An 11,734-nucleotide genomic window follows, 5' to 3' on the forward strand; every position below is an offset into this window, starting at 1 on the left:
AAATAAGGCAAGCAATTGTGAGCTGCTTTAAATGTTTACCGAGCAGCGTGGGGAGGTGGGAGTTGTTACCTGCTAATGCAGCAGTGACCCATCGGCCACACTGTGCTCAGCTCCACGGCCAGAAACCTGCACCTGGCTTTGAGGCTTGTTAGCTGCAGGAGACTCATCCCTTTCCAGTTGACATTCCAGACAGATAATGGGAGAGTGGAGGTGGCTCTCCTGTGCGCTGGCTCTGCAGGGACCTCAGAACTAGGGATTGCCCCTTAGTCTGCACATGCAGACCCATTTCCAGAGAGCTATGACCCAGCACTCTAGCTAAAGGCAGAGTGAGCTGGAAGAGGTGGGGTGATCAATGAAACTATTGCAAAATAAACTAGCTCTCCGGGGGGTCAGTATGTGTGTAAGTAATGAGTCTGTAGTCTTGGCTTTAGGAGAAGCCATGTGGATCAAGACCCCCCCTGCTCTCTGCTGATCAGCTGTGGATCTGTGTGGAGGCTTTTTTAACCATGCCCAGGCCTTTCTCCAGAGGATGCCCAACATGAGCATTGGATCTGTGCCCTAGCTCCAGCGATATGTAACAAGGTAGGGAGAGATGAAAGTCACTGAGAGCAGAGAAGGGATCTTTATTTCACAGATGGGATTATTTCAGAAAAAGAAAGAAATCAGATTTTAAAGCCAGTGTGTACCAGAGATGGGGAAGAAGGCAGGTTCAGGACAGGGCATAACTCTGCTGGCACTGCATGGTGCTGTGAGCATAAATCCTGACACTACAGCTTCAAAGGTATCCAAGGGAGTGCAGGTAAGACCTAAGGCAATTGCTGGAGGGGTGAGGACCCAACTTGGAGTACATCAACCTGTATATTTGCCTTACAGCTAACACTATAACACTATTTCTTCTCTGGCTTGCTCATCTATCTGCCCTCTCTTCTTAGCTGTTGTGTTTCAGGCTCCCCGCTCCAAAATGAACTCCTGCAAGCATCCCTACCCAAAGATGCGCAGCTGCATTTTGGACTGAGGCACCCAGTTTTTCCAGACAAGCTTATCTAACCCTAAGCACAGAAACTAAGACAACCTTGACCTTCCAGCCACAGTCTTTTAAAGAAACATAACAAGATGGCCTGTATGGCACTCCTGCACAGCCCACTGCAGATGAACAGCTAGTGGCTAAGTGAAAAAAATGTGCTTTCATTTCCTTTTGTGCACCTTATTTCCAAGCTCAGGTCTAGGAGTTCTGCAACTGTCTCACTTAATGGCTTTTGTCTGGTCAGGTGAAACAAAGTGAAATCAGGCTAAAGGACGGTGCAATGTGCTTCTTCATCTCTGCAGACCTGGTGAGTCTAGAAATGGAGGAGCAATCAGGCCTCCCAAGCAATTCCCCACATTGTAAGCCTGGCTTATATCCTTCAGCTCGCCACTCCCCGCTCCCCCAAATACAGCCAAATGCAAGGTGGAACATATTAAAGCTAATTTTGTTTGATTGTGACTATTGTACAGGTCAATTCATGTAATTTTGTAGTAATAATATTTGCTTTTCAGTGTTTACTGCCTTCTGTAGTCCTCATATCATTTCCAAGATAGATCAGAAAAGGTGAATATCACCTTTTAAATTACCAGCAGTGATAATATTACACCAAAATGTGATTCACAGAGGGTTCTGCTAGAAGTGGCCTTATTCCCTGATTAATCCCCATTTTGAGATCTCTCAATAAGCCAGTTTTTAATTAACCTAATGTAAATTCTTTTAATTCCATATGAGAGAATTTTTCAAATCAGGATGTAGTATGGTGTTAAGTTAAATATCACGGGGATACTGTGACAATTGACATTCCATTCCATACTTATTACTATAGACCTCAATGCATTTGCTCTAACCAGCTTGAGAATGAGATTGTCATTTGTATTTCTTTGAAATATAGGAACTGTGTGCTAGTCTTCAGCTTCTTTGAAATTTATTCAGTTAGCAAGAGACTAGGAGAGCTCCTCAGATGTATCCTTTAAGACTGCTGGATGTAAATGGTGAAGATGGAAACATTCAAACAGAAATCAACATATTTTTTGCCCATGCCATGCACAGAGTAACTTACCAAAATAAGGAGCAGATCCTTGCCTAGTCCCATGCTTTTTTACTCGCCTATTGTGGGCACCAGCCTGCAGGGATTTTGGATCCACGCTTTTATATAACAGATGTTTATACAGCTATTCTATCTAGCAGGATCTGGAGGGCATCTGATCCACAAATCCCAGGGCACCACAAGCACATATGATCTTGAACATCCTAGAAAGACCTGAAGGTTTGAAAGGCAGCTACAGAAGCCACAGCTATCATGTACCACAGGAAGAAAACAAGAGTGATCATGAGGATGACTAACAGATCTGAAAACTCTTGTAATTAGTTTATATTCCTACGGTCAGGACCATCTTATTCTGTAAGCAACAGCCATTTGTTAAGAGGAGTTCACAGGTGCTTTTCTGAAATGGACCTTTTCCCATGTTAGAAAGAAAGGCAAAAATCCATTACCATCCCTGTTATCTAGCCTGGGGGAGATTTCTTTTCTGATCCCAAATTAGATCATCAGCTTAATGTTCAGTGCATGAGCAGACATACCAATTAGATACCGAGAAGCTGTAATAATGCTAACAGCAGCAAAGCATCCTCCTTGCATACTGTCTCCAGCTGTAGCCAATTTCTGATGCTTTAAGAGGAGGCATAAAACTCTCCAGAAGACACGATATGCATCAAGCAGGCAACTAATTCTCTCCTGGCTCCCACCAGCGACCAGCAGAAACCCTGAAGCATGGATGTAATATAGTATAATATAAACACGGTGGGAACAAAGGCAGTCAAATGAAGAGTGCTCTGTTCAGAGCTCATTAAGATACCAACAAATCAGATATGCAGGACTCGGTCCAAGTTTCCTCATGCCAGAATCATTCCTCTTTCCTCATAGAGTTCCTTTATAAAGTATCATTTTCAGCCCATTGTTTTTTTTCTCACATTGCCCTCTGTGGAGGTCAGATATACAGCCTCACTTCCTTGGAACCTTTCTGTGGATATTCACTTTTTTTCCTTAGCAGCAAATTAAATTATTTGATACTGAGTGCCTGCCTTTTACTTAAATTATCATATTCTTTTCTTGATGTTAATCCTGAAATATATACAAAAGGTACCATTATATTTCCCCTTGATCTTCAATTTGTTAGATGAACTAAGACCCATTCTTCATTTTTTTTCTTGAAGAAGACACTCTTTTCCTTAAATTAATTTGCAAATCCCGCTCTGCATCTGTTTCCTACCCCACCTCTCTTTTTTTGCCATAACCAGCATGATGGTGTTAATAAGGTGCACAGGTGTTACCTATGTCTTTCATAACGATGTGGATTTTTGCCTAGAATAACACCTTTCCTTTATATAGCAGCGCTTTGGCGGCTCATAGTCACCCCAGAGCCAAAGCCCACAACTTGTTTCTTATTTTGTTGTCTGTAATTGCTAAGTTCCTGTGATCACACATAATTTTATGTCTTAGCATTTGGTGCTTTAAAATTTGATTTTATTCTATTTATTTGAATACTATTCTTACTAATCAGACCAAAAATCTCACCTTTTTCGCTATGCAGAGATACCTCTTCTGAAAGCTGATATTCCCAAACTTTGTGTCACAGCATATGTAATGAGTGCACTGAGGATACGATTGCTGTCTCCAGATTAAGACTTCTGCGTTGGAAACTTCAGTTTCTTGGCCAGATTTCTCTTCCGGACAAAGAGCAGGGCAAGTAATTCCAAGTTCCAGTTCATATGACATCAGGAGGAACTTAGACCCCTCCAAAGGTACTCATTACACCTCCCTGATTATATTGATGATGTGGGTTCATTTAGGCACAGACATCCACATTTGTTAATGTCCACAGGTTTATTGTGGAATTCACCTTTACTTCCTTTTCCAAATAAGATTAATTGTATTCCTAGATTCATTGTATTCTATGTGATTAGATACCACTAATCACATAGTGATAACTGGATCAGGCCCAAGATCAATTCTGAGTATCACTGGAGCTAATTATCCATATTGTGATCCTTTCCTTTTTTTCATATTACTTGCCACAACTCCCTTGTTAGACTGTTCTGTAACCATTTTACAACTTCTCATCATCATAATAATATAAGGTAAAATATGCACAGTAGATTCAGACATAAGGTCTACCTACTTCAGTGTCTTCTCTCAGTGATTAAATAATAGATAATTAAGGAAGAGCAAAAGAACAGGGTGAATATGGAGTGTTTCTCTCCTGACATACTCTCTCTTGATATACCCTATATCTGAGTTTGGGGGTTTTCTGGTCAGCAGTTACATCCAAAACATTGTATTAATAATGCCAACAGGTATTTTACTCCCTGTGCCAGATAATCCCTAATTTTGTCCTTCTCAACATTTCATAGCAGGGAGCTGCACAGAAGAGAGCACTGCTTTGTCTGTTATGCTCTCCTGTTCTTAGATGATGGAAGTAGTGAAGAGTATTTCTTGCCTGATCTCTATCATTCCCTATCAGTCCCCGTCAGTGCCATAGCTCTCTGTCTGTTGTGTCTCAGTCTTCTTTCCAGTCTGAAGAGGCTCAGGCTATTCAGTATCCCCTGATGTGGAAGTATGTCTATATCTATCACTACATTGTTATGGTTCTCTCTGCTGTCTGCAGTTCTTCTGTAAAGAATTTTCAGCGGGATACTCCATCAAATGCTTTACATAAATCAAGGGTGACTGGGTCTAATGCATTACCCTTGTCTAAGAAACTATTCATCTTGTTAAAAGATCTACCTTTGATAAAACCCCACCTTTGATAAAACCCATTTGTTGCTCTGTACAGACTGCTTTGCCTGAAATCTGTTCTAAACTTGCTGGGTCAAATGGCCTGTATCTTTATTTCTTTTTTTTTTTTTTTCCCCAGTCATCTTTGAATATAGCAATGTACAGATTCATTACACATCCTTGCTACTAACGTTGCATTTTCATGTGCCAATTATTTCAGCAGTCTCAGGTGAAAATTATCCAGGCCCCCTGGGTTCTGTTCCTCTATCACAGGAAATTGTATCTTAAACATAGAGCTCTGCCTCCTCAATTCCTTTTACCCACTCTTTCCTTCCTAAACAATTTCTAACTACCAATTTCTACATTCCAGTCATGCAGACAGACCTGCCAGGTTTCAGTCATGCCAATTATACTACATTTCTCATAATCCAGCAAGAATTCCCCATTCCTCTTGCTTTTTAATTACATACTCACAAGGTGCTCTTCCTCTGCTCCTCTCCCCGGCCTGCCGCCTGCAGTGATTCACATATGCTCATTATCACGTGAGGGGAGAAGGGTGATGCAGGATTACTCTGTATCTGTGAGAGTGTGTGTCAAGTTCTTGTTTTTATTAGAGATCTATCAATTTCTGCAGGACGCACCTCTTGTTCTCCAGCTCCTACTGCAAATGAGCATTTAAAATCAATACTTATACCCAGCTTTGATGCCTCCTTGCTTTGCATGTAAATTCCACTCTACCATTTACTCTTTAAAGAGTGCTAAGGAATATATTATAAAGAGAATGCAAAAAGTTACAGCCCCCTTGTCCTAAAAACACAGTTCAAGTAAGCAAAACAAGCCTAGGTGTATACTCATTCTGGATATCCCTCACTTCTTAAATGTGGAGCATGGTGAGCTGTGTGGTTCATTTAAGGGGATAGTATTGTTAAATAGCACCTAGACACCTGTTTCTCTTTTACCATTTTTCGCTCTGAATATGGAAGTTATTACTGAGATTATGTAGAATCACAGAATGGTTGAGGTTGGAAGGGACCTCTCGAGATCATCTAGTCTAACCCCCCTGCTCCAGCAGGGACACCCAGACTACGGGGCACAGGGTGGCATCCAGGTGGGTTTGGAAGATCTCCAGAGAAGGAGACTCCACAACCTCTCTAGGCAGCCTGTGCCAGGGGCTCTGTCACCCTCACAGGAAAGAAGTTCTTCCTCACATGGAGATGGAACTTCCCGTGTTTCAGTTTGTGTACCCTTTACCCGTTGTCCTGTCACTGGCCACCACCGAGAAGAGTTTGGCCCTATCCTCCCTACATTCTCCCCTCAGGTATTTATACATATTGATCAGATCTCCTCTCAGTCTTCTCTTCTCTAGACTAAACAGGCCTAGCTCGCTTAGTTTTTCCTCATAAGATAGATGCTCCAGTCTCTTAATCATCTTGGTCGCTCTATGCTGGACCCTCTCTAAAAGTTCCACATCCCTCTTATACTGGGGAACCCAGAACTGCCCACAATATGCCAGGTGTGAGATTGTTTCTTCATTAGGAATTAAAACAAGACATGAGTTAGCATGAGTGTTCTCCTCTATTAGAAATCAAAGTAAACACTCAATAAGCAAAATCTGCTAATGTGCTGTTACCTTTCCCAACTCTCAAACTCTTCTGTTTGTATATGGCATTCTATATCCATAACAACTGCTTGAATTTTCTCATGTCATGTATGTTCATGAGTCACAACATATACAAGCTACTTTACTAGTGGATCACTCCTGTCCTGCTGTTATTAGCACATCACCCGTCTGGTGCTCTATGTCCAGGATGGACACAACACAGACCTAGTCTGCAGGTTGCAAGTGAGACACGCGCTAGTGACCATGCTCAGAAAGGAATGAGGTGATAGAGGGCTCGTGTTGGAGGCAGCAGGCCATAGCCACGGAATTCAGGAGCTGGAACCAGGCACCATGTGCCCAGTGATGCTCTTAAGCGCAGAATGGGACTTGTGACCGGCAGAGCTACAGAGCTCTTGGGTACGTGTTAGCTTTATCCCCTCCGAGAGACTAGACTTCTATCATTGCTCTTATGCTCCATAAGGGATCCAAAGCACTGACCCTGCTCTGAAAGAGAGAGCCTTTATCCTCTTTTTACTAGACTGGGATTCAGCAATCCTGAGTCGAGATTTTTTTTGGCTACACAGTTATATTCTACTGGTGGGTGGACCCTGTATCTGCTCAAGTCCCTCTTTTCCCAGAGGGGATTTGCAGTCATATTTCACAAGGGACAAATGCTTTTCATCTTCATTACCAGCCTTAGACTTAGTGGATAAAAATAAATTTTAGATTCACCAAATAATCACAAGAGCACTTCTTCTCATTCAGGCTCTGTAAGAGATGTCACAGTGATACCTAGAATCCCTCAGCAAATAGAAGGCCCATTTTACATGTATGATGCGATTATTACACCACTACATCCAGAATCTAAATGGACATTTCAGATAATCAGTAGGAGGTGATGACACTCAAACATTTTTTTTTTTCCATTGTAGCATAAATGGCATTTTAAGGTGGGGCCCAGCCTTTCCAGCTGGTTGGAATTCTGGAAATATTGTCCTCCTTTTGCTGTCAGGACTGGTCCTGCTGTCTCCACACCACAAGTTCTGCTCTTCAGCATCTCCAGTGCGGAGCAGGGAGCTCTTGACAGTGCCCCCAACCATAGGGAGAGGAAAATCAAAAGTCTGGTGGATATAGGAAGAATGTAGCTTGGAGCTGGGAAGGCTGAGGGTCCCTGGAGGGCTTTGTGAGCCCACAGGGACACAGACTGTTAGTGGCATTGCAGGTGGGATTCATATTGCCTGTCTTCAGCTATCTGTGGTGAGGAAGGAGCCATAGGGCACCAGGTGACCGTTGACTACAGGGCAGTTACTGAAAGGATGCAGCAACTGGCTGCATGCAGGTTTTTGGCATCAGATGAGGGTTAAAAGAGGAGTGTTTTAATATGTGCAGACTGTTTAGAATGCTGCTATGTGTAAGGCATATAGGGTATCAACACACAGGACAAGCAGGATTCAAGAGCCTGGAGCACAGTGTCCGCAGCATGGCAAGTTTATTAAGAATAGCACTTAGGCTACGTACAACAAGTAGGTGTGATTGGTACATGGACTATGTGACTGTCTTTTGTGTATCACTGAGAGCACAGAGAGCTGAGGAAGGATGTTGTGATGATGCCAAAGCTCTACGGAGCGAGTGGCTGAGAGCATCATAAGCACACAGAGCATTTAATGATGGTATTGAGGCTAAATCTCCTATGCTGTGGCCATTTTCAGTATGCCTTTGATAAAGCTGCAGGAAAGGTGCTATTGACCTTACGGAGTACAGTTTTGCTGGTGATTTGGTTAACACCCTGCTCTCCATGTGTGTGGTTAGTGCTGGTTTCTTGACATGCCCGTGACACCCTAGGCGCTGTGCAACGTGTGATACAGGTTGGTGGGCAGTAACTGGGCTGTGGGCAGCACAGCGAGTCCCTGGGATTGGTGACCAGCTGCTGTGAGGAGCCTGGGGCTTGTATGCATGGCAGGAAAGCTGTTGGATTGCAGCTGGCCGGTGACTTGCTGCCCTGCACCTCAGATAAATCGATCCGGCTGCAAAAAGCCATGACCATATAGACAGTCTGGCATTACCAGCCAGTCAGTCCAGGTAAAGACTTTGCATGGCCATTTCATGCTGATGTTTATTAAGACTTTGTTATATCATTCTTGTCCTTCCAGAGAAGATATGATAAATCCTGAGCAAGGCAGCATTCTGTCCCTGTCTGGATTCTGTCTAATGGCTGGTTGCTCCTAGCTGGCTAATCGAACAGGTCCTTTCACCAAGTAAATAAGCATAAATACGAGCAGGCACACAGGTGGCTGCTGTGCTGCTGTGCTTTCTGCTGCTTTCACCATAACTTTCGAGATCTGGCTTTCAGCTTTCCCCTAGAATCACCCACTACAGAAGTGCTTGGTTTACCATGGATTAAATCAATGTAATTTTCTTCTCCCACAGAGACTTCAGGATTCAGACTGGATTAGTCACACTGTTACAAAGTAGCCGAGACATAAAGCTCGGCTTGGAAACCTTGCAGCGTCGTCCAGGAACGTGAGTATGTTTTCTCTACCTCAGAGAAAACTCTCAAAAAGTGCAAAAAAGCTAAGCTGCTCTTTTGGGCAGGTGTGGCCTGGACTCATTTTCAAATCAGTAAGACAAACTATCTTTTTTCTGAACTTTTTAACATCAAGAAGGTTGCTTCGCTGCACATATTTCTCTGTGGGGGTGTTTATTGACAGTGACAAGCTTGGAGTTCATGAACATTCCTGTTGTAATGACCACCTAATTTTTGAAGCACTAGCCTCCAAAATACCCAGGGAGATACACAGCACCTTGGGATGAAATGGACTGTGAGCTGCTAGTCAAGTTTGCCCCACTTCATAGTACATTTTTATAGAGCAATTTTGCCTGAATCCCATAAATTTCCCTTTATCCGTACCAAGAAGCCTGCTGCAGAGACAGAAATGATTCTACCTTCACCAGACTGGCACATCCTTTTCAATGCTGTTTTGGGGCAATAATTTTTGCTCAGTTCAGGGCAACACAGGCCTTTGTTGTTTCCTGATATACTGTCCTAGAGATGCGACTAGGACTATTCCTCTCCTTTCATGAGGAGTGCTGAAGGACCAGTTCTACGACTTACTCCTTGAACGCAGACAAGGTAACACAGAAACAGCCCAGCACTGGCTGTTCCTGTCACTGTTCCAGCACTACGCCAGCCATCAGTGTCCCTGTCGTACTGTATCGTGTCTGTAAACTTCATTTTCTAACCACATAATCTAGGGAAAAAAGCTCATTTGAAGTAGAGCTGGGACACTGGGGCTATCAGGCAGCTTGGGGTAGGACTGTCAGTGTGCATCTGCCGAGCCTTGGAGCAGTCCCGGCCACCCTGCATCCTCCAGCGGTTTGTGTGCTGGTAGGTGCCAGCATACAGCGATGCGCTGATACGCTGGAGAGATGCCTTCTCTGGCAGCTCACAGCAAGTAAATGGCTGAGCAGGGAACAAAAATGGGCTTTCTTGTGCTCAGTCCTGCCCTTTTAACTGCCATTTCTCTCCCCCACTTCAGTAAACAGAGCAGTTAGGCACAAGGAGGGGGCGGTGGGTAGTCATTTCCTTAAGGAATGCAAGAAAAGAGGAGGTCTGGGCTGCAGACTGTGAACTTTATGCTTTCTCTATTAGTTACAGTGCTGTGCCCTGTGTTATTTAAGGGGCAATTATAATTAGCTTGGTCGGCTACTAGCACCTCCATAAAAACTAACAGCCCCTATCTTTTGTGTGCTCCATGGAGCAGTTCCCAAAGAAAAGCACTGAACTGTCTCTGGCTGCAGCGGCAGTGCCGGGTAGCCCATATTGCTTGGCTGAGGTTCGGCTGAGCAGACTCTGCACCAGGTGAACAGGCAGATCTCTGCTCCTGTTGGAAACAGGTTGCTTTTGCACAAAGAATTGCTAAAATTCTGCCTCTCTGCAGGCTGAGTCTGCTCTGTGATACAGGACACAGCCACTCGCCTGAGTGTTTATTGCAATAAACCGAACAGAAAGCAATGCAAGCTGGAAGTAAGTTGTTTTACACTCACCGGCAGCATTGATATTTTCCTCACAGGAGTACCAGATTCCGGTGTGGAAATACCTGAAGAGGAAGCGGTCATCTCCCGTCTCCCAGCTGTAGTGAACCACGTTCTGGTTTGTCTCATTGGCAGTCTCATTGCCACTGTAGTTGAGGCAGTTCGTCTTCTTCTCTTTCCCGCAGCTCGGCTTGGGGACCCTCTGTGTGCCCTCGCACCAGTGGGTCGTGATAAAAGCTGTCGTAGAGAAGAGGAGAGCCATCAGATTCAGACTCACTGCTAGCAGGGCTCTGCATCTTCGATTTGTCTTCATGGTAAATCCGCCCTCCCTCCCCCTCCTGCTGAGAGAAGAAGTCAAAGGGTTTGGGTTTTTTTTGTGTGTTTTTGTGTTTTTTTGTTTTTTTATTGGGGGGGTGGAGTTCAAAGCCTCTCACGATTCAGAATCCAGTTTTCCAGGGAGCAAAACTCTCCGCTTCTTCCAGTCTGCTGCTGTAGCGGCGAAGGAGATGCTGCAGCCAGGCTCCCATTCTCCTCCTCACTGGAAATCCTGCCTTTGTGCGTTAGTGCAGCAGCTGCAGGCGCGGGAGAGCCGCCGTCCCCGAGCAGCCCGGCTGCCTCAGCGCGCCGCGAGGGCCACGGAGGCTCTGGCTCGCTGCGAGCGCGGCGAGCGAGTGAGCATCTGCTCGGGCAGCGCACATGATCCCGAGGGGCTCCGCGGCTTCCTGCGCCGGGGGACACCTGCAGGCTGCAGGACTCGCTGTCCTCGGCGCCCCGCGCGCGCCGCGGCTGCCGCTCCGCTCGCTGCCACGCGCTGTGGCCACCTCAGGGGCCACTGCATCACACTGACGGGCTCTCACTGGGGGGAGGCGTCACATCCAAGTCTCCGGAAGAATCCGTATCCGTCCCTGGGAAATGCATTGTTTTATAGCAGGGGGTAGAAATCTGTCCACAAAAAAGGAGGGATTGAAGGCTACTTTAGTGCTTCTGGGTGTAAATGAGGGGGCTGTTTCTGCTGCCAGTTTAGCAGTGCAATTCTCCGTCTTCTGGAAGTCAGCACAGTCCCAGAGGAGTTCATATTTAAAAGTGTGTAATGAACAAAAAGCGTGTTTTCCACCATAGCAAGCGGAGCCCCTTTCGCAGGCTTTCTTTTGCAGGCACAGCCCATGCAGGTGTTTCATTTGAAGTGGGTTTTCATGATGCTCCTGGCTTGTGTGGTGGGATAGAGCTAATTAAAACAAATGCAGGGAGCACTCAGTAATGTCCCCTTCCCAGAGCATTGCCCCATCTTGTTGATGTGCTCACT

The 11,734-nt window shown here is 44.9% G+C and overlaps 1 protein-coding gene across 2 annotated transcripts in view; it reads right to left on the reverse strand.

Annotated features, from left to right (window-relative positions):
* Positions 1–11,041, reverse strand: part of GSG1L (GSG1 like) — a 65,833-nt gene extending 54,792 nt beyond the window's left edge. For both annotated transcript variants that reach the window (XM_088523144.1, XM_088523142.1), the window contains exon 1: positions 10,444–11,041. In XM_088523144.1, the coding sequence (XP_088379270.1) occupies positions 10,444–10,744 (301 nt within the window). In that variant the 5' untranslated portion in view covers positions 10,745–11,041. The remainder of the gene's footprint in view (positions 1–10,443) is intronic.
* Between the last annotated feature and the right edge of the window lie 693 nt (positions 11,042–11,734).

The sequence above is a fragment of the Tinamus guttatus genome, unplaced genomic scaffold, assembly GCF_059628265.1.
Source record: "Tinamus guttatus ecotype Peru unplaced genomic scaffold, ASM5962826v1 Tinamus_guttatus_pri_ptg000172l, whole genome shotgun sequence".
NCBI lineage: Eukaryota > Metazoa > Chordata > Aves > Tinamiformes > Tinamidae > Tinamus > Tinamus guttatus.